This window comes from Sylvia atricapilla, chromosome 1, assembly GCF_009819655.1.
Source record: "Sylvia atricapilla isolate bSylAtr1 chromosome 1, bSylAtr1.pri, whole genome shotgun sequence".
Taxonomy (NCBI): domain Eukaryota; kingdom Metazoa; phylum Chordata; class Aves; order Passeriformes; family Sylviidae; genus Sylvia; species Sylvia atricapilla.
This window is the reverse complement of record NC_089140.1, coordinates 70,081,595-70,105,371: the sequence shown is the minus strand read 5'-3', so window position 1 is coordinate 70,105,371 and position 23,777 is coordinate 70,081,595. Positions and strand designations below refer to the sequence as shown.

General features: G+C 40.8%; 1 protein-coding gene across 3 annotated transcripts; it reads right to left on the bottom strand.

The window, feature by feature from the left end:
* Positions 1-2,991: 2,991 nt before the first annotated feature.
* Positions 2,992-22,017, bottom strand: LOC136365472 (vacuolar protein sorting-associated protein 4B). 3 transcript variants are annotated; one of them, XM_066325982.1, is made up of 11 exons: positions 21,864-22,017; positions 19,051-19,162; positions 17,511-17,661; positions 16,146-16,213; positions 14,350-14,469; positions 13,970-14,126; positions 12,365-12,513; positions 12,108-12,189; positions 9,833-10,052; positions 7,057-7,194; positions 2,992-5,306 (listed from the first exon to the last, which is right to left on the bottom strand). In XM_066325982.1, exons 1-11 carry the CDS (start codon positions 21,888-21,890, stop codon positions 5,205-5,207), a joined length of 1,326 nt encoding a protein of 441 aa, XP_066182079.1. In that variant the 5' UTR covers positions 21,891-22,017; the 3' UTR covers positions 2,992-5,204. The 3 variants fall into 3 exon arrangements, with proteins under 3 accessions (XP_066182079.1, XP_066182069.1, XP_066182062.1); XM_066325972.1 differs by lacking the exon at positions 21,864-22,017 and adding an exon at positions 18,725-18,821 and having other exon boundaries at positions 19,051-19,156; XM_066325965.1 differs by lacking the exon at positions 21,864-22,017 and having other exon boundaries at positions 19,051-19,222.
* Positions 22,018-23,777: the final 1,760 nt, after the last annotated feature.

Below are 23,777 nucleotides of genomic sequence, written 5' to 3'. Positions count from 1 at the left end.
AAACATTTGCTCCAGCAAATGACAGTGTCTTCATAAGGGCACCCCTTCTGTCTTGAGGCTGGTGAAGGGACAGTGAAGACAAAGGGTGGACAGAAAGGTTTAGGCTCTGTCAGCAGGTCCTGTGGCTCCTGTGGAAACTTTGGCTATGCTGCAGCTAAACCAGCTTTGCTGTCAGGCAGGCACCGTGCCCTGCTTGCTCCCACACTGAGAGGGGACACGTGCATTGTGGGCATGAGCTTTTTGGGCTGGTAGGAACAACAACAACAAAGAAGAAAACATTTTAAAATTATAGTGACAGAGCAAGGCAGGACACAAACATATCAGTCCACAGCAAAACAAATGCAGGCATAAAGATTAAAACACTAGTAATTTCTTTGCTGTTGTCCATGGAGCAACTAATAGCTGTGATTAATTAGTTAAAACAGCATTAAAACTTCAATTGAGCTAATGCTCAGTCAGGCAAGAGCATCTCAACTGGCAATTTAAACGGGACACTTGAAAACTGTAATCACCTAATTTTTCCAGATTTTCTAAAATCTTACATAGAGCAAAAGTCTTGCTAGGTCAGAGCCTCCCTGCTACAGCCCATTCTCTAGCCTTCAAGGAGGAGAAGAAGAAGAAATGATAATTTGAATTAATATAGTTTTATTTTTTTCCTAACTTTCTATTGGGCAAACAATTCACCTGGCTCTGCCAGAGCCTAAGTCACAGCTGCAAGTAACAGTCCCCATCTGCCACTGTATTTCCTGAGTGAGATGGTGATACACTTTCCCAGCCCCTTGCCTAGCTGACTCGCTACTGGTGAGAGGTGGACAGAGAAGCAGCAGAAGGCAACTACTCCAGTGGAGATTTTTGTAACAAATTGCCTGTGGACTGTCATCGGGCCAACAGATTGAGTCAGAGGAAATTACTGTTTATAGTTGACAGAATGCATGTGACACTGAGCATGTTTGAAAGCAAAGTCCCTGCCTTGAATAGCTTGGATTTAAATGAGTTGAGGCAGCAGAGGAGGAGTGAGGGCAAGCAAAAGCAAGTCCTGCCAATTCATGTTACAGTGCCTGATAATAGGTCACCAAGCAGGAAAGAAAACTCTGGCTGCATTATCAACATCAGGCCTGTGTCAGGTGTCAGTGACTTATTTCCTGGAGATGTCTCAAAACACAACCAAAGCCTATTTAGAAGGGAACCTAGCTCCTGCTATGATGCAGACAGGACATTGTATTGCGTTTCCATCACCAATGCCTGAGAAATTCAGCTAAATGAACCCAAAAATGTCAAATATTTCTGCAAAAGATTAGGAGATTGTATATGTGGCAGGTACCATGCACAAGTGGCATGGATGGATGGAAATCCAGCATCCCTAAACTTGGGATATGACAAAGGAAAGACGTATCCTTGAGTGTTTATTCATCAAGCTGGAGCCCCTCAGCTGGGAAGGCTGCTAAGGTAAGTAAACAGAAAATGTCACAAACCAGAGACCTAATCGAAAAGCTCCCATCAGAAGGGTGTGTGTGCATGCAGAAGTAGGGAGGGAGAGGAAGAATTCTAATTAGGTCACAGGGACCAAAAGATAAAAACAGGACAATCTTATCTAATACCTGGGCTGTCACCACACAAATGCCAGGATGAGGATGAACGACCAATTAAAAGAGTTTTTACGCAGCTAATTATGATGACAGAGGATTTGTGGAATAAAACCCCAAGATTAGTATGTTAATAAAAAGCTAAAGAAAATTTGAAGGGGTAAGCACTGAAGCTACACCACAAGAGCTACAATAAAAGCTGCCCGCTCAAGAATAAAAGAAACAATGTTTTGATAAGAATTAATTATCTGCTGGAACAGCAGCACAGTATGAAACAAACAGTCCACTAAGTTCTTGCAATAGTTTACGTAAGTTACAGGAATGGCTTTAAGTCAACCATGATTACTAGGGTGAATCTGGTTAAGACCAAAAACATGTATGGAAGCCAATCTTGAAACAAGCTTGTCATTCTGGAGGAAGGAAAGAGTAAACAGCAAAATGAAGATCTTCCTGCATATTTCAACAAACTCAGAACTATTAAATAGCTTCCTGTCAAGATAATCCTCAGAAGAACAACAACAACAAAAAAACTGGAATATTCTTATTAAGAACACTAAATAAACACCAAAAGTAAATCAAATCAGCAGCTTCTTTGCTTCAGTTGACAAAAAGAGCAAATTCTGACTGGCAGGAACATGAAAAAAGCAGATTCCAGAGCATCTCCCTCAGCTACGTTTGTACTGCTCCACTGCTCCACTGTTAAAACAAAAGCACATGAGTATATTCAAAGACCAGCAGACTTGAAAAACCAAACCAAATGAACAACTTCAGAGATTTATGGAAAACCGAAAAGATTTGTATGCTTTTGTTATTCTAGACAAGGACAGAAAGGCAACACATAAATCAAATTAATCTGGAACTTGACATCAGTCAGGGAATGCAGGAAAAAATATAAGAAGTTGATTTTACTGAGCTATTCTAACCCTGTAATTATGTGCATCAAGAAATAGACCACAAATGGTAAGAAATCCAAAACTTAATGTCAGTGAGAAGAAACCATCTGCAAAGGACAGAAGCACAGAGAGAGGTGATTTAATTAAAAAATTACTTTACACACAGGAAGGAAAATGACATTTTTTCATATTGCAGTCAGAGTAAGCAGTAACACCAGAAGGTATGAAAAAAATTTGTAAGCTAACCAGCCAAAGATCAGATTTTGTTAAAAATGTACAACCAATTTGTCCAGTATTTACTGAAGTTTTGATTATTCAACGCAAATACAGCCTTTCATGAATTCTTTGATTTAGAGTATTTTCAATTAACAGTGATAACTAAAAAGTAATTTTGCATGCTCCCTCATTTGGCTAGTGTCTGCTATGGATATCTTGGCTAAGAAGCTTGGTCATATATATATATATATATCTATATCTATCTAAACATAATTTTACAAAGACAGCAAACCAAAAAGTTGCCCTTGTAGCTGCAATTCTAAGCAGCAAAGTTTATTTGGAATATATTTCTAAAAACAACTTTCAACATCAAATAGTAAAAGTTCTGTTACAGATGTCATCTGAGCAAGCAGCAAGATGTAAATTTAAAACATACAGTATATTTTTCTTTTGCATTAAAGATACGAGATCACACAGTTAAGCATATGGAAGCCCATGGGACAAATCAGCTTACCACAAAAAGGAAAAAATAAACCAAAAACCAAAATGTTCCTGAGAATTTTAAGATTGCAGGATTGCAGTAAGGACTCTCATTTTTTTAAAGATCAAGAGGCAAACTTCAGACAGTGGCTGCAAACCTCTGAACAACAGCCACACTTGTATGGGGCTCACTTCTAAAGTGTTCACAAGAGAAAACTACAAACGAGATCTTGTTGCAATGAGGATTAAGTTTACTAACCAGAGTTGCCTGTACCTACGCTGGAATTCCTGCCCTCACCCACTCCCTCTCCTGCCATCCCCCCAAAAGCTGACAGAAAGATTTACAACCCACTCATTCACATTTACACATTCTGATGTAAGACAAAGGTAAAGCTATGTAACTGAAGGATTTTGGAAAAAAATGCTTATCATGTTAATAAAAAAAAGCTCAGCACCTTGCAGATCAAAGAATATTTAACTATTTTGTTTGGCTATTAAACACAGAAAAAAAAGTCTACGAAGACAATAAAGCAGTAAAAACTTGAACATAACATTGAAGAAATACTCAAATAACATAGCAGATGTTGTACTACAACAGTTTACTTCATTTAAGTACAGAAAATGTCACCCATCCTATGATTTATAAAGTACGCAAAATATGTATACATAAAAGAAACCAAACCCCATCAAAAGATGATCATTTTTGTGCATATGTACATAGAACATACACACCTAAAATGTGCAAATTTCTTTTAATGCAAGTTAAACAAAACATTTGCAGGATAGAGTTGTACAACGATAATGGAAGATAGAGTATTCTAGATATCCTAATGGTGTTTCGTATCTACAGCCAGTGCAAACTTACAAGGCACAAACTCAATGCTGATGCTGTAGTGTTTTAAGTTACATTCAGGCACATCTCCATTTGCAGTTCTGCAGAAAAAGAGCAATGGAAGTGCTACTTCTATACTAAACTGCCAGCTTTCTCTCCCAGTTTAAGCACTAAATTGATGTATCCTATGTATGCTACAGTTACCAGTGGGGTTCTGGGTTAATTTATCACTGGAAAGGCTGTGGCTAAAACATCTGTTCTAATCTCCTTGCATGTGAAAGCATGCTATTTCCCAAAACACCTCCCAGACATTCTCCAAAGACTACATATACCTTGCCAGCCTCAACACGTGGGATCTTAAGAGGACATTACTAATGCTTTTTTCTAACTTTAGTCAAAACTTCACCGGGAAGAGAATCCAGAGTTTAAAAACCAAAACAACAAATCAAACAAATCCAAACAACCCCCCCAAAACAGCCAGCAAAACACCTTCTGAGTTACTTGCATTTAACAAACTTGTGTTAAATTGCATAGTGACAGTGTGTACCAGCTAGTAAAGAGTGTAAAACAAAAGCTTGCTGTTTAAGGCAAAATTTTAACACAGCATAGCAGAAAAAAGCCAAGTAAGAGGTCCATCAATATTTGTCCAAAGTACTGGCCAATGTAGTCTTATCCTCACAGTGTCTTCTTTCTCACTTTAACAGCAAACACTTGCATTATGCTTGATTAGAAAATTTTGTTCCATTTTCCTAAATGAAATGAGAGCAATTAATATGTATGCTGATTGACTGATAGTGAAAACACCTGACAAGTATGTTCTCTCCCACTCCTTGAAAAGGTTTTTGATCTTACTGGGAGCTTAAAACTCACTGGTATCCACGTCTAATATACTATCTAAAATGAAACTAGTAATTTAAAGCTTTCTAGTATTTATTAGACATTACCACATCACTTTGCTGTCTCACGCTAAAATTGCATTTTCGTATTATTTTTCAATAGAAGACATTTAATAGACATCTGAGGAAAACAATACAATACAAAAGCTTAAGGGTCTTTGCAAAGATATCTTCTATTCCTTCTGCAAAGTAAGAAAGGGGTGATTTTATTGGCATTTATTTGAAGTGCCATCAATAAAGACATGAGAATACTTTAAAAAGAAGAAAAAAACAAAAGTTCTAACGCTTCACACGTATCTTTGGTTTAGCCTTCCTGACCAAAGTCTTCTGTAAACTTCTTCAACTTCTCCAGGTCCTGTTCATTAACTGTGGGTTTTGTGCTAGCAAGCGACCTGAGCATATCGGCCTGTCAGGGAAAAAAACAAACACACTTTCAGAAAAAAAGTACAGTACCACTGCTAGTAATTTTGTTGCCAGGACAAATATGCATTAAAAAACCATAAAAAAGTTCCTATTAACACAAAACTTCAAGTAAGCCTCAACACTTCTGCACAGAGGCTGCCTTTTAACCCTCTGAATACAGACAATGGTCAGTGAGTTTTCCAGTAACAAAAGCACAACCTCAGTTTTAGGTTCAAGCCACTCATCCATTCAAGTTTTATTCATCTTTTTTAAAAAGAACTGAACCTCCTTTTTTTTTTTTTTGGTCAGTTACTGTTTTCAACCCATGATTAACTACAGCAGATTAAGTGGAAAATAATAAAAATAAGTGCAATCAGATGTTGCCATGTACTTTTCACAGTCCAGCAATGGAGAACAGCAGTTTGTGATTCATCTCTAGCAAAGTTTTCCTGCTCATGACTGGTATTTTCTGTCTCTTCAATTCAGTCAATTTCCTAGATAAATATTTAGATGCTAGGAAATTGAATTTAGAAAAAAAATTCATAGGTCTATGAAGTTGAAGGCAGCAGTTAAAATACACTATGAATAAAAAGGGGAAAGAAAACCAATCAATTCCCAGCCAAGGGCAACTGAAAAAAGTAGATTCCCAACACCTCATATTACTATAAAATTATGGATAAATCCAAAAATTAGTATAATGATTTTCCACACATGATATTTGTCTCAGACCAGAGGCACCCTGCTCAATAAGAATGAAAGCCTTATCTTTTAAGGACAAGAAGTGATTTTGGACACTGAAACATCTGCCTGTAGTGCATCAGAGCCCAGGTACCATTAGGAACACACAAGGAACTGCTGTCTTTAGTTCCAGGAAAGACTGATTAAAAATCCAATTAGACCATGCAGGGAGAATTAAAGGGCAGGCCTGCACCTGCATAAATCCTTTTCTGCTTCCTCAGTATGCAAATACACACAGGAAATTCTTTTCTGAAATACAGTGATGGTTCTATTTAAAAAGCAGTGCCTGCGATCCCCATGAAATCCACTGATTTCTTTCATTCCTTACAGAACTGTTTGCACACAGGTAATAACAGCAGCACAGATTTTTTATTAAGTGCTTCTCATAAACTTGGTACTTAAATTCAAAATGTTCTTCTGCTACTCTTGGCGAAAAATACAAAATGAGTTTCCAGCAATTATTTTTTTCTCTAACCAGTGAACTGAAATTGAAAACTGTCTTACATATTTTATTCCTTAGGCCAAAGCAAGTATTTTCAAATGCACAAAGAAAATCTTCCTACATTTTGGTTTTTATGCTTGTATCTATTTAATGGGCAATATCTACCTACAGCACATCACTTCCCAATTTACAGTGAACATAATTTTCCATTTCCCAGTATTAATGCCACAGTGATGAGAAGAAAGTGCATCATGGTGCAGGAACCCCAAAGGTTTTAAATTAATAAAAGCCAAGTGAAAGAACAGTGCAAGAGCCAGATATTGTCTATGGATGAAAGGATGGCAGCTGCATACTAGCAGACAAGAATAAGAAATGCTTATCAGGGATAGACAGCTGTCTTTTTCATAAGCATGCCATACTGTAGTGATTTATGTTGAGAATTCAAATGTTATCTGGTATGTCTAGCATTTCTGAAAACAAACATCTCACCCAATTGTCCTGAAAAAGACTCTTTACCTTAAAGCCTTTTTAGAGTTGTGCAAAACAATAAAGAAATGCTACAAAGAATACCCACCATGGAAACTTTAGGCTCCAGTAATTTATCACTTGGGACCTGCATCCATGTCATTTCTAAGGCTTCAGGATCACCTGGAGAGCAAGGGGTGTATAAATCTACCAGCACATTTGGATTAGACAATGATGGTCCTCTTACCTAAAAATAAGAAAACACTCAGTTTATAGGAGGTATTTTTTGAAGACAGAAACCAGAAGCTGAACAGCACCCCAAGCAAAAACCATTCCTTGATTTTATGCAGATGCCCTACCCATTGGGAACACATGTCCTGTGAAAGAGAAACTGTACAACTCTGCTGGTATTATTCACCTTCAGAACATGCAGCTGAAGCAAGATACTTAAATTCACATCAGGTCAAATCCCAGAAGCCACATCCTCTTAAAGCTGAGGATTTCTGTGGAAAACTGACATGCCAGGAAAGCTGCTTGGTGAAGACCACCCTTCCTGGTCCCTTTAGGCGTTCATTCATCACTAGTTAACAGCTCTCCAAAGGCTTCCCAGTGCTTTTCGCTCTGACATCCCGCGTTCCCAAGCTCCCAGCACCTTTCCCGGCGCCACCTGAGCAGCGCTCCGTGGAAAACAGCGCCACCAAGCGGGAGAACAAAACAGCCTCTTTCTTTTTTCCCCCCAGACAGACAGACAGACAGACTGGCCGAAAAAAGCTGCCCTGGGTGCCTGTTCCGTTTCTGCAGTACACTGTCACCTGCAGCACCACACACCCACGGGGACTCGGAGCATACGCAGAGGCTGAAGGACAACATACTAACTGGCTATGGGCAAAACTGGATTTGCTATTCCAAGCTGTATTTAGAGCAAGATGCTGGAGAGCAGATTGTAATATTCAATCTGCACTCTGACAAACCTGCATTATCACATATGGCAAGGAAAGGTTTACAGTTAATTACTGACAACTGAGGAAAGCTCTGCTGAACGGAGGCAAATTGCCTGTTATACCACAAATAACAACGCCAAAGTTTTGCTTATAAAAACACAAAATTGCATCCAATTAAAGGATTCACAATAAGGTGGAATCAATGTGACTCATGTCAGAGTGTTCAAAGTATTGCAGTTGTGAGGTTTTTCCTTCCTTTTTTTTTTTTTTTTTTTTTTTTTAAGCAAAAATGGGTAAGATGGAAGAAGTGCTTTTGAAGCTGTTCTGCAATCTGTGACAACTGAGGTTATTTCATTGCTCCATGGCAAGCTGAAACACGCCTCAGTTTGTTCCAAATTCGAACAAAACGCTAAAAGCTAACAGCCCTTTAGCCAGAACTGCCATTGTCATGTAAAATTAACAACAGAGAAACACTTCAGACATCACTGCTTAAGGGAAGGAAACATCTAGAAAATCCTTGATATATCAAAGTCACTGTTTATTTATCAACAAATACAGCTTACATCACATTGTTCCTGTGACTTGTCCCCAGAAGTTAACTTCCTGTCCTCTCATATTCTGGACCATACTGAATTTAAGTGTGTCTTTCTCTTTGAATCTTAAGCTGAATGAGTTCATTGGAAGAAACCACACTGAAAAAAAGGAGCCTATCTTCAAAGTGAATGTAGCTGTTCTGTTCAGGGCCATTAACCCTTTTATGTGAGGTTGAGTTACTGGTAAAAAAAACCCTGTAATTGTAACTGAGATGACAAAGAACTGCTGCCAACACGACATACACGGGACTCTACACCTTAGGATCTGAAGTTTTTCCTACCACACCTGCTCTTTTAAGAAGCAACAGATTAAAACTTCCTTTTACAGCAATTAACACCTCTGCAGAATATCCTGACCCACCTTCACCCAAGATACATGAATTTCTGCAAAAATCAAACTTTGCACTAAAAATATTAACAAATGTATCTTTAGTATGGGTCCACTTTAAAATATGCTACACAGCAAAACGAAACTTCCTTCAACTGATACACACTGTATGTAGTTTAACCTCAGTTTAGAACCATTGATATTATCACTTTTTTTTCCCATTTAAGAATTTAATAGTTTACAGGGAACAATTAATTTGACTGAACAAGGCCCATCTGTGCAAATTCTCCAAGGGAAAGACTTCCCAGATTTAAAGGATTTAGACTGATAGTAAATAATGCCAATTGGTTCTCATTCAGATAAATTTTCTGAGATTCAAATATCGGGAAGAAATATTTCTTAAGTCAATATGAAGCATGTAGAGGTAAGTGGAAGATAAGACAAACAATATAGTTTGAAAAGCCTCTTTGGTGTGTACCTACATAAAAGGAAAGTGATTTTTACATTACAGCAGTGTAAATGAAACACAGACCTTGCTCAGTTGTGTTGCATCTTTACTACTGTAATTGATTCAATGTTTCTAACCAGAACTCTACAAGAACCTTAATTTTGCAGTTTGACAAATATGCCAAGTAAACAGAATGTACTTAAGTATAATCCATCTGTTCTCAAGTGGATGAGGGATGCATTTATTTTTTTCCCAGCATGTTAAGAACCACTTAACTTGAAATAGAAAAAGAGCACCTCTGTAACATTGCCATTTAAGTCAAACTGCAAACTGAATGCTTTTAGCACTCTCTAGAGACATTGAGAGTGAGAGCATGAATATTCAGAAATTAGCTCCACCAGACTTATGATAGGACTAGAGGGGGGCTATGGGGAAAGGCAGAACAGCTCTCCCCAGTCAATAAAAGGGACATTCATAAGCATGCAGTATTACCCAAGACCAAATTCAGTTTATCTGCAAGGAATTTTCAAATTAAGACTGATCTGAAAGATGAAATAATCTGAATAACAACTTACTTTCTTAAAGTGAGTCGCTGATTGCACTTTTCTAACAGGCTGCATCAGTGCATCACGGACAATGATGCTTATATCTGCACCAGAATAGCCCTCAGTTCTCTTCCCAAGCTCTCGATAATCTGATTCTTCCAGGACATTTGGAGTTGACCCAAGGTGAAGTTTGAACATTGCAGCCCTGGCATGGTCTTCAGGTAAAGGAATATAAATACGCTTCTCAAACCTGGATTAAAAAAGACAGAAACAAAGCATTCCCAAGATGTCAGCTCATGCAGGTGCACCGTGGAGAAAGCTCATGCAAATGAGTTTGCTCCAAGCAATATTAGAAAGAAGCAGTTTCAGTACAACAAACCTTAAAAAAATAATCGGAGGCAAATATTCAGCAACCTGTTCTCATAAATAATACTTTAGTTAGTATAAGCTAACATCCAGAATGTAACAACTGCTTCCTTTACATTACAAAAACCATCTCTTTAGACTGATGTTTTTCCTGCAGTTTGAGTCTTAAAAGAAAAAACCTAAGAGGAAAGAGTCTTTAAGTGTTGGAGTATATTTAAACAGATTTCACACTCAAAGAAAGAACTGCCTGATAACAAATTCATGCAACAAATTTCCACAGTCTCCAACTAAATTAAGAAAACACCATAGATGGAAGTAAACTAGAAGTCATTCTCAAGGAAACATTCGTAACTGCAGTTCCTCCTTTGAAGCAGCATCTGTTCTCATAGTGGAGATTACCTCCCACCAACAAAGTAAGAGCAATTCCAAGTTCTGCCGAACACAATTAACCTGATACACATGACAAAGTGGCCCAAATCCATGAAAAATTAATTTTATTACAGCCATTGTTCTACAAGTTCCTTTAAGTTTTGTGGACAACAGCTAGGAAATTTCTCTTTCATGTTGCTGAGAGAAAATGGTTTGGGTTGAGAGGAACCTTGAAGATCATCTGCCACAAGCATGGATACCTTCCCCTAGACCAGCTTACTCAAAGCCCCATCCAAATTGGCCTTGAACACTTCCAATGATGGGACATCCACAACTTTTCCAGGCAACCCATGCCAGTGTCTCACCATCCTCATAAAAAATTTTTTCCTTATGTCAAATCTAAACCCATCCTCCTTCAGTTGAACAACAGCCCCTTGTCCTGGCATTAAAAACCCTGGGAAAAAAAACCAAAAACAAAACCAAAAAAACGAAACAAAAAAACCCCACAAAAACAAAAAACAAAAAACAAACAAACAAAAACCCCCTAAAGGAACATCTCTCCACCTTTCTAATAAGTTCCCTTTATATAGTGAAAGGCCACAATAAGGTCTCTCTGGTTCCTCCTCTCCTCCAGGCTGAATAGCCCCACTCCTACACCCTGCCTTCAGAGGAAAGGTGTTCTGATCATTTTCATGGCCCCCTTCTGAACACACTCTATCAGGTCCACATCTGTCTCTTACTGTGGATCCCAAACAAAGCTGGAATTTCAAGAATGACTTGAATTTTTCAGCAACACCTTCATTTCTAAATCTGGCTCACACAACACTAGTCATGCAGATGGGAAGTGACATCTGGAGATGACCTGGTCCAACCCCAAACCAAACTGACGTATTGCCAGCTTCAATTCAGTACATAAATAAAAGTCAGCGTCAGTCACAAAAAAATCCCCAATGATTCTTAAGCCAACAAATATGGCCATTATCCAAGCTGTGTCCTCATCACAACATAATCCTATTTGTCACATAACTGTATTTGTCCTCTGCTTGCTCTGCAGCTCAGAGAGAGATCCAAATAATCAGGTACAGGCAAGTCCTGTATCTGCAAAAGTCCTTTATCTGCAAAACAGCAGTCAAAAATCACAAGTTATGCCTGACCAGAAGAAAAACATGGCGTTTCTCCATCAGATTACACTTCCATAAAAGACCTCAAGCTACTCACCAGTTTGTTAGCAGCTGAAGAGGAAAGCTCTATCCCCTCTTGCCCTACTGAGGTGTGTATTTTCCAACTTGGTCCCCCAGAAAACCAAAAAGCAAGCAGAAAACTCCTCTGCTTCTTCAAGCATAATCATCTAGCCAAGAAAGCAGATAAACTACAGGGCCAATACGAGAGTGAGCGACCTCCCTCTCTCTAAAGGAGCAAGTGACTATCAGTTTAGATAAGTCCACGGAATAGAGTTGCAGAACATTAACAGTGTCTGCAAACATGAGCTGGATGAACACCTTAAGCACTCTCTGGCTGAAGGCTCACACCAGTTGTGAACTGCACACCATGAAAAAAAAACCCATCATACCTTCTCCTGATAGCAGAATCCAAAACCCAGGGTATGTTTGTTGCTCCTAAGACCAAGATTCCTTCATTGTCAACACCAACCCCTATATCAGGGCAGAAATAATTTCACAGTTTAGACGATAAACAGAGACTGTTTTAAAAAGTCACCAAAATTTAATGGGGTGGAATTGCAGATATTTTTAGTGTTCTAATGCAAGCTACACTTAAAAATACAAGTCTTAATTTCTCTGTCTGAATTTGAAAACCAAATAAACTTACCTTGCATCTGGACTAGAAATTCCGTTTTTATCCGTCTAGCAGCCTCGCTTTCATTTTCACTTCTTGACCCGCAGAGGGAATCTATCTCATCAATGAAGATGATGGAAGGTTTGTTTTCTCTGGCAAGCTGGAACAAGTTTTTCACTAATCTTAAAGAAGGAAACAGCTTCAGCTATATTAATAATTACAACAGGAGAAACACATAACTTCAGATTATGATATGGTCATTTCCTTTAGAGAAAACAAGGGGAAAAAAAGCATTAACATAAAGCTACTCAAAACCACAACATTCTTCCAGCTCCATGACTCAGAATTATACTGAATGAGAGAGCCTAGCATCATGAAAAAAATTAGAGTGCTCCAGGCATGATTTTGCAAGATAAAGCCCTTTTTCAGTTCACACTTTTACATGACAGCCTGGACTATACAGAACCATCAATTTAGAAAGATTCAAAAGAAATAGACTTTCTCTTAACGTTTCTAACTTAAAATAATTCTAGAGATTTTTTTAAGAAATAACATGTATCTTTATACAACTTTACTTACGAAATAATTTTTGTATGACAAGAAATAATAGTTTCAAATCAAATAAACAAAACAACCCATGTACAACTAGCTATTTCTCAGGAACACATTTTACTAGTTTAAAAAAGAAAAATAAATAGGAACACACCGGGAAATTCTTCGTATTACGGCCCTAAATCTCACACAATAGTCTCAAATCAAGTCTAAAGCATAAAATTTAATGCCAAGCTAGTCTCCAGCTCTGAATTCCTTTTGCAACAGAAGAAAAGTAGCTTAAGGTTTCCAGCTCTCTGGAGAAAAAAATAACTCAGTTCAAACACTTTATCTAATATCCTTTCTTTCTCATTCTATCAACTTCAAATAGTGTTGCTCAGTTGTCCCACACTTCAAACTACTAAATCATGGTTGTGACAAGCATGCTTATCATGATACGAGAATCCTTTCCCTATAAACCCAGAGCTTTTTTATTATTTCAGGAAATCTCTTTTGGAAGAGTAGATGGACAAATTCCATCTAATAGACAAATTCTAGACTGCAGCCAACATGTCACTCCTGGTCTTCTGGCTTTCTGGTCTTCTTCATGCATCACACAGTAACAAATGAAGAGTTAGCATAGGGACCCACAAAATTTCCTTTCATGGCTGCTCCTCTCCTCCAACTTATCTTTGCAAGTCTCTTATTTCTTTCAGATTTTGTTTGAAATTGGGATGAACATAAAACCCATCTCTGTATTAACAAAGAAATGCCACACAGCTGCTGGGACAGGTGATGAGTGGGGAGATGCCAAGAAGCAAAGTAACTCAGCACTTCAGACTGATACAGTATACAATCACAGATGAATTCAGGAGGGAAATAAGCTCTGTGGTGCTCCCAAAATCCTTCTGAGCACTGAAGAGAGCTTCTCAAAATGCAGCACGTAATGGTATCTTTACATGGCACTGCAGCATGAAGCACAGAAACACCCAGTTCTTTTTTAAAAAGACAAGACCATTCCCTCAAATTCTTTACAGCAACTTATCTCACTCTATAATAATTTCTTCTTGACAATGTTTTCCTGGACCTTTGGCAACTCCAACTTACTTTTCACTTTCACCTAACCATTTTGAGACAAGGTCAGATGAAGATACTGAGAAGAAGGTAGAGTTGTTTGCTTCTGTTGCCACAGCTTTTGCTAAGTAAGACTTTCCTGTTCCTGGTGGTCCAAATAGGAGAATTCCTCTCCAGGGTGTTCTCTTGCCTGCAAGAGAGAAACCAGCAGGTTTCAAAATACAATTTTCTGATTATGCTCCTCTAGGGTGCTCACAGGTTTTCCACATCTACCCAGGAAACTTCTGTCAGATGGATCAAAATCTCTGTGTTAAGAGATCAGCTTAAGTCTGTGACACATTGGCACAACACACTTCACAGGCCCCAGTGCCAGTCCTGACTGGCCAATAGCAAATAAATGCTGTAATCCTGACCTGTAAATAGGTGTGGAAATTTAATGGGAAGGATGACTGCTTCTTTAAGTGCCTCTTTGGCACCTTCGAGGCCAGCAACATCACTCCATTTGACATTTGGTCGCTCCATAACAATTGCTCCTGTAAGAAAAGATTGTCTGAGTTAGTGAGGTACATATCTTTTCACAATTACAACAATTCCACTTGTTGAAAAAAGAAAACTATGCCCACGTCTATACTGAATAAAAACAAGGCATTCTAGAAATCTGTTCTTAAAAAAAAAAAAAAACAACAAAAAAAACCCACTGAATTCCATTAGTCAAATGGATGTTATTTTTACAGAAATCTGTCACTTTTTTTAAAAATCACAATCAACCATGGAAAACCAGAATATTATTATAGTAGAAGTTCCTGGCATTATCTCATCATGAAACCACCACTGCATTTCCCAAAATATTTGAAATTTCATTTTAAACAATGTAGCTGTACTAGCTCAGGATTTTTTAAGATTCTACATCAGATGAAGTAACTTGTTGGTATCTCCAGACATGCAGCAAACAAATGGATCATCTAATGGAACCAATGTTTGAGAGCTAGGGCTGAAAACATCAGAAAGATTATATGGATCCTGCTTAGCTAAAGAAGTATTTTCTTAGTCAAGGCACATTCAAATTTTTCCACCAAGTTTCATCTTCCTCACTCAGTGACTTCAGCCACCTGAGCTGTAATTTAGCCTTCTCCTCAGACTGCTTAGTCTGACATGCTAAAAATTTTGTGTCAACTTCTTCCAGATGGGAAAACCTGGAACTCAGGCAGTAATAGATTTTTAGATCTATAATATTAGATCTTGTAATCCTAGCCACTACTTCTACTATCTGAGGTCAGATTCATGTGGGAAGAAACAAAGTCTGTATAGTGAGAGACAGGACAGGAGTTCAATGCTCATCAAATTTCTGTCACTTTTAAAAAAACAGCAAAGTGTCCCTTAAACCTGTGCATAGGATTAAATAATGTGCAGAGAAGTAGAAAAAGCCAGCACAGTTTTCCATAGTGATACAACAGCTCCTAAAATTAGACAGGCACAAGATCTGGTAAATGCATTTGATCTTTGTTACAATCAAAAACAGGAGAACAATGAGGTTTCTTCAGACCCATAAGCACCTTCTGGTAGGGAAGTTCTTAATAGTTCTTCATTATTAAAGGGAATAAATATCAAAAAGCCTTCGTTTTACTGCACACCAAACCGATGGTAGTTGCTATATGTTGCTTCACTGACTGTGTTCTGTATTTGAGCTCAAAAACCCAAACTATGCTACTGAATTGGGACAGCATCATCATTGCATATAAGAAAATGCTGCCTGTTATTATAAATGGGCAAGAATCCCTGTTTCTTACTCCTAAACATGAATACCAGTCTTTTTGTGAAAGCAGTCCTGCTTACACTGAGTATTTGTTTCATCATTTCCTTAGCCTCTAGGCAACATGCTAGTGCACTTTAGAGTGAAAATACTAAATCAGTTTAGCCAATAGCTACCCGGGATTTTGCAACTTCTGTTGGAAAATGAGAGCTTGATAGGTGACACAATTTTAACATGAAGCACAGGGTGCAGGAGATACATTTCAGCATAGTCACTATAAATTCATGGCACACAAGTCCTTTTACTTCCATAAAGACTATGCTTTTGCATGTGAATATTACACAATAGCTGAGCCACTTACAGACGTTTAAGTTAATCCATAAAATTTAGACGGCCAAAATGTAGGAACTTGCTTAACTGAAGTGATCCCTATTTAAAGAAAAGGATGCTTCAAGTTACCTTGAAGTTGGTTCTGTAGCTTCTTTTTTTCAGGGTCCTCTGATTCACCTTCCCCATCACTGTCATTCCTGATTTGGAAACAAAACGTTGAAATACAATAAGAGAGATTGCTGTCTTAGGCTAAAAATCAGAAAGCAAAAAGCAGAAAACCCATCAGGCTGAGGAATGAAAGAAACACTGAGATGCTTTCAGACCTCTACAGGTTTACATGATTGTAGAAAAGCAGAAGTACACTTTTCTATGATTTCTTTCCAATTCACCCTCCTTTACTATTTCACCTTCCTCTTATGGGTGTGAGCCCTCTTAACACACTTCTGTGTGCTTTGAGCCAGCTTTTAGGAAACACAGCCCTTATATCCAGCAACAGAGAGGTGCTGGAATGGTTTGTTTGTAGACATTGGCACTTCTCCTCTATCTGGACATGCAACAGGACTTGGCCAATTCAACAGGACTTGGCCAATTCAGGATGACATCTAGTACTACAAAACTTTCGTCTCATCAAAGCAAAGGAGACTGGAAGTTAGAGAAGGAAAAGAGACTGGATAGTGAACAATTGGAGTGGAGGTCAAGAAAATACATGTAGCCTTTGTGGTATTACCATTTCCTTTTATTATAAATAAGCAGAAGATGGTACAGCTCAAAAAATAAGGCTGATGACATGAACTGACATTGAAAAAGACTGAAAATCTTTAGCAACTTTAGCTGTTCAGGGCTCCTAGAAAAGACAGTCCCACCAGAAGGTATAATCCTGAATCTTTCCTTTCCCCTATCCCTATAAAGGCAGCAGCAAATGCAAAAGAGGCTGGGCTTGTTTGGGTGGCTCTGCTTGTTCAACTCTCTGATATGCAAAGTTGAGTTCTCTCAGATTTGTTTAATCTAAGAGAAGGGAAGCAGGGGAGAGACCAGGCAGCACCAACACATAAGAGGGATTCAGTCCACCTCACAGAACTTTACCCTACACAGGGCTTTTCACCTCTTATCAAGTTTGAGACAGATCAAACTTGGTAACCCCAGTAATCACCAGTGTGAAATTATTTTCTAGTTACTAAGAATTTAAATGCAGAAAACCTTTAAAGGTCATCAGGCTCCTTGCCACTAAACCCAATAATCATTGGATACAGCTGTTAGTCTGAAGCAGCTTTCATTCTTCAGTGAATTTCCTATGCAAATGTTCACATTTCAGTAAACAAGCACAGAAATGCTTGTGATGGTAATTCAAGTTATTTTTATTAGCCCACTGTATTTCAGCATTAATAGTCATCTGAAGCATTTCAGAAACACAAGTTAAAATGATCTTTGAATAGCTGAAGTTTAGAATAAGCTGAGCTCAGGAAGTATTTTGTTTTACCTTCTCCAAAAACATACCCTTTTCCTTCAGCTGGACCAGACTCTTTAACTGGTTTTGGTGCAGTTTTTTCTCTCCTTTTCAGATATTCTTTCAGCTTTTCTGCTCGGTCCAAGTATTCTGTACATTTTGCTCTAATGCTTTGTTTTGCTTTATCACCCTGCGCTTCATCTAAGAGTTTGAAGAGAAACGATTCTTTGTTAACAGCAAAACACATGTGCATCAATCAAAAAACAACACAAAAAATCTGTGTGCTTTAGCTCTTGTCAGTATACCTCTCTAAGGGCTCACCACATAACCAAACCTCTCAACTACCTATTTTTCCACTATACCTTGGAAAGAACTGACCAGAAGGATGACATCATGTAACAGAAATCAAATATTCACCTGAACATCGCCTTGGCTTAAAATTTGACTCTAAAGGATTAAGGACAACAGCATTGGAGGCATTTCTGTCAGCTTTTCAAGATGCTAGACATTGCTTTAATAACTGCTTTTCTAAAATAGCTAATCAAGAAGCTGCTTGTGCTAGGGAATTTTTATTTAGAACCATACTTGATTCTCCCATAGCCTGCTAATTTTAAAAGATAAAGAAACATTACATAAAACATCTGAAAGAACTAGGTGTGTTTCAACAGCCCCGCTGTTTCCATAACCACCATTACAGTATTTCAAACCAAAAATCAAAATTTAACGTGTCAGGCTCATGAACTAAGTTTCCAAAAGTACATTAGTATAGTTAAAAGCACAGAAAGCGGTATTCTGAGAAAGTCTGTAAGATTTAAATGGACAGGAAGTGATAAACACAGATTACCCTAATAATAAAGGACTATCAAGAAAACTACTCCTTACAAGTCATTATGATGAGTAAGTGTACTTTTGTCAGGCAAGAAACCCTAACTCACTTACATTAGGGCTGCTGTACCCACTTAAAGAAAGCCCACTCCCTGCATACAAACACTGAATGTGGCACAAAAGGTACACACAAGTGTGAAAAGGCATAATGAGTATATGGAAAATGAAGAAAAATTATTACATACAAGTCCATCTCATACATTTTCTCGGCCAAGATAAACAGTAAGACTATGACATTAAGGAGCAAAAAATGTCAGCAGAGAGGCTTCAGAAGGGCAAGCAGCATGAATTAAAGGAGCAAAAAACAGTCTGCAGATACAGCAAAGACTTCATGTGTAACACGGTTTTCAGCACAACAGAAATACAGGGATCCCTGTACTTATTGTCATATTTCCTCGTGCAGTGGCCAGCTTGAAACACTGCTACAAAAGTCCAGAGGAGAGACAGCAAACACCTGCCTCCTGTCTTAAAAAAACCTAAAACAAAACACAAGTAAAAAATAATCTGATTTCTTACAAGAACGGAGCAAGCACACAACACAGTAGAGGTAAAAGCTGCAAAATATATGACCTCAGTCAAACTACAACTAGCAAGTACCAACTGTTGATGAGAGCAAAAATTTAAATACTGATGTCAACATAAGAGATTACTCTTGTGCAATCTGACGACTAGGCTCTGCTTAATCATCCAACACATCACACTTACATTTGACAACGTGGAGAAAATACTGCACAGCATGTTGGTACAAGCGGAAAGCTTCCTCATAGTTTCCTGCTTTATCTTCTTGCGCTGCCTTGCTAGCAAGGTCTATTGCTTTCTGTAACACAAACAAAGAATTAATTGCAGTACAAGAGCATTTTCCATGATCAGAGACCATTTAAGATGTTATTGTTCTTTGATGGGCAGTTTTTCTGCTCTTCACTATTTACCCCCTCAAAGCTGGAGGCAACTGATTGTCTTAGGTGGTGTTTTGTACAAGACACAATATTTCCATCCTTTTATAAACAGCAGGATTTACAAACTGCTGAAATTTACTAGCCCACAAAAAAGTGCAAGTGAGAAGAAAAAGTTTCTGTGTACCAAGCTGGAACTACTACTATTTTGTCTGTTCAGTCTGTCTTACCAATCTCTTGCATTTATTATGGAAAGATTTGGAAATCCATTATCAGGCTTGGTTTTTTTTATCACAGACCTAGACACATTGAACTATGATACAGATGTGCTGTTTAGGGTGTGGTTTAGGGGTGCACTTGACAGTGCTGGGTTAATGGCTGGACTCAGTCTTTTCCAACCTGAACAATTCTACGATTCTATGACTGGTGACGTATCAGTAAACCCTGTAAACAGCAAAGTCAATACAGGAAGTACTTGATAACAATCACTGAAACTAGCACTATGACTCTTCAAACATCATGCTTGGAGACATCCTCAAAGACCAGTTGCTTGGCTTCTCTAGGAGGATTTAGATCCTGGATATCCTAGCAAGAAATTCTAATTATCACTATGGTGGGAGAGGAGAAAAAAACCCAAACCAGACAGAGGACCAAATCTCAAGCATCAAAGAGTTCTATGAGAAGCTATGAATGGATTTTTACTTTATTTGTTCAGCCAGTTTCAAATAAATCTGACTGTGATCTAAGCCACAGCATTGCACACACTGCCCCGTGGATTTATAGTATCACCACTATTCCCTTGCTCTTAAGTGCTTATTACTTTTTATTACACTTTCCTCCGTGGAATGCCCATACCACTTCAAGACAATTAAAACGTCATTTTGACCATTGGTTCATGTAATTTGAAAATAAGCAGTCAGCTGGAGTTAACCAACACCACCTAAATATTCTACAATCCCTCACCTGTTTTTTCCCGTGTGGTTCCCTTTCCTAAGCATTGCTAGTACGCTCAGGATGATTATGTAATGTCAGGGAGCAAGGCTGGGAGGTTGGACTGCAGCAAGGAATTTCCATTAGACATTTCAGCATAGATACTCTTGCCACTATCTACACTCTGCTGTTTCAGGCTGAACAAAGCTAGTACACAATAGCCATGAAAGAAACCGCAAAATACGGCATTCTGTTGCTTTGTGTTACTGTCTTGGAAGCAAAGATCATCGCAACAGATCTACCTGAAATCAAGGGTATTAAAAACAATAAACAAATTAAACAGACTCTATGGCTCTGTGCTGGCAAGTGCTGGAGCACTGTGAGCATCTGTTTCTTTTCTTTTGGAGAGGCCAGGAGCAGGCGAGCAGTTTCCCAGGTATGAATGGACAGCTGCCTCCTTGCTGCCCATTTTACGCTGACTCCCTTATGTACCTCTGTGCACCATTCAAATCTAGCAACAGAGCAAAACTTAACTCCCCAAAAGTTATTTTCATATTAAAGTTCTTAAGTGCCATCAGTGACTTTAATTACCATGTGGCAGCCCAGTAATTCCTGGAGCCAGTACAACACACACAGTGATACATACATGTGACATTAATTCCAAAGAATAAGTGGCAAAGATCACCTGCTAAAACAGACCTGTGAGAAAACATGGCATGTTGCAGACCTGCTCCTCTAAAGCAAGCAAAAGTCTGCACGACATTGCCTGGTTTTTCTATATTTATTATTATTATTATTATTATTTTTTTAACAGCCAAAGACAATTACCTGGCTATTAGATTCTCAGCTCTTATACTTCATTACATCAGCCTGTTACTGTGAAGAACACCACTGCTATCAAACAGAAAACCATTATAAGAAAGTTGTATGAACTAGGGCACAGATGACCAGCTCTAACTATCCCTGAGGCGCAAGTCATGTTTTATCACGCCATGGGTTTATAGTTTGATGAACATCACCCAAGGAAAGAATGTCAGCTTAAAGAGGTGTCATTCTTCTCCTGCTTATTATGGACCCTATAAAATCTCCTCTAGCTTTGCCAGTGCAAGCATCACACTGCCGGTGTAAACACTGCACAAAAATGACCACGGTTCAAACAGCCGAAGAGGAAAAAGGACTGTTTGGAACGCATTTATTCCAGTTCGGGCTCTGTTTAGGCGGCCAGCCGCAGGACGGACTGCACCCCCGGCCGAGGGTTAGCACAAGCGGAACATCAGAGCGGACAAGGGCTTCCCACAGCCAGCGGCAGCCTTACGGCAGCACCAGCCAAACCACGCGCCCGGATGGCAAGAGGCACCGGCGCTTCCCGGCGGGCACTAGGCCCCGCTGCCCGCGTCCCGCAGGGCCGGTTCCCGCAGCCACCCCCCGTCCCGGGACCGCTGCCCAGGCTCTCACGGCCCGGGGCGGCGAGGGCTGCCCCCGAGGCTCCGCCAGCCCGAGCCCAAGCCGAGCCCCGCGCCCCTCGGCGGCGGTGCCCGCGGCCCTTCCGGCGGTGCGGCTGCCGAGCAGGGGCGTTCGCGCTCCCCGGCCCCGCCCGCGGCCCCGGCCCGGACACCCCCGGCCCCGCTCCTCCTGGCGCCGCCCCCCGCCCGCCGCTCGCCGGGCCCGCCCCGCGCCGGGCCGGCCTCGCCGTACCTGCAGGTTGCCGGTGTTGGCCGCCATGGCGGAGCGGCGAGGGGAGGCAGCGGGAGGAGAGTGGCGCGGGGAGCGGGCCCGGCTGCCGGTGGCGCAGCGCCCCTGCCCCGCCGCCCGCGGAACCGAAACCGCGGCCCCGCCGCCGCTTCCGCACCGAGCGCCGAGCGCCGCTTCCGCCTCCGCTTCCGGGCACGCCCCGAGCGCCCGGCCCGCCCCCGGCCCGCGGTGTGCTCCCGGGGCCGCGGTGTGCTCCCGGGATCGCCGTGTGTTCCCGGGCCGCGGTGTGCTCCCGGGCCGCGGTGTGCTCCCGGGCCGCGGTGTGTTCCCGGGCCGCGGTGTGCTCCCGGGCCGCGGTGTGCTCCTGGACCGCGGTGTGCTCCCGGGCCGCGGTGTGCACCCGGGCCGCGGTGTGCTCCTGGACCGCGGTGTGCTCCCGGGCCGCGGTGTGCACCCGGGCCGCGGTGTGCTCCTGGACCGCGGTGTGCTCCCGGGCCGCGGTGTGCCCCCGGGGCCGCGGTGTGCTGCCGGGATCGCCGTGTGCTCCCAGGATCGCGGTGTGCCCCCGGCCCGCAGTGTGCTCCCGGGATCGCGGTGTGCCCCCGGGCCGCGGTGTGCCCCCGGGCCGCGGTGTGCTCCCGGGCCGGTGTCTGGGCTCGGAAGGGGACCTGGAGAGCGTCCAGTGCAACCCCGCTGCCAAGGCAGAGTCACCCCGAGCAGGTGACACAGGATCCAGGTGGGGCTTGGGATCTCTCCACAGGAGAGTCCAGGACCTCTCCGGGCGGCCTGTCCCAGCGCTCTGCCGCCCTCATCGTAAAGAAGTTCTTCCTCGTGTTGGGGTGGAGCTACCTGTGTTTTCGTTCAGGACCACTGCTCCCCATCCTGTCACTGGGCATCACCCAAAGAGCCTGGCACCATCCTCTTGGCACCTGCCTTGGAGATATTTGTGTGCATTGAATAAGATCCCTTCTCAGTCCTCTTTTCTCCGGATTAAACAGGCCCAATCGTGTTTAATCAATCATGACGGAGTCATGAGCGAGTGTCACTCACTCGTGGGTTAGTAATGAAGATCAGGTGACGTGCGACGCTTACGGAGTGGGGAGGAGGAAGTGACTCAACACAACCAGTTACAAACCAGTTCTGGAAACCCAGCTTGCTGTATGGATGGGCGGACGTCTGCTAAATAAGTGCCACACCTTCCCCTCTGGCACATTAATTCCTTTAGAGCAAAAAAGAGTATCTGGCAAACTTAACTGTAATATATCCCATTCTTCCAAGTACCTCCAAGTTACCACAGTGCAGCTTTGGCTTAATTATTCCAGTGTAGCTTTTTTGATTTTATTTTGTAATAAAAGTCTGCTGAACCTTTTTGATATGGTTGGTAGGCTGTGTACTCTGGGCACAAGGGAAAAAGGCACATCCACAGTTCTCCCTGTACCAGGGAAGGTCGTGATGAATCTCTTCATTAAGTCATCTGGTTGGCAGTTTATTTTGGTAATTGTCCTCACAAGTTGAAGATGCTTTGGTTTATTTTTAGACATGGTCAGTAACAGCTGTTCTCCTTGGATTGACTGCAAATGTGTAAAGACATGATGTAGGAAAGATTAAGTCATGTAATCAGTCTATTTGGTAAAGAGAGTTTGGCTCTAAAGGCAACTGAAATTGGCCAAAGTGGAAGGAGAGATGATGATGTCTAAAGGAACCTTATAGCTGTGTGATCAGAAGGATTCAAGCATAGCATCAGTGGTGGGAGGGGCCCAAGAAAGCTAGGTTAGATATTGTATATGCATTTATTTATTTTTTCCATCTTCAAGGGATGAGCAAAACCATCCCTTTCACTCTTTCATGGTTGATTATGCCATCATGAAGCCTTCAGGCTACTTTTAACCTCCTTTTTATTTGAAACAGGATACTTTC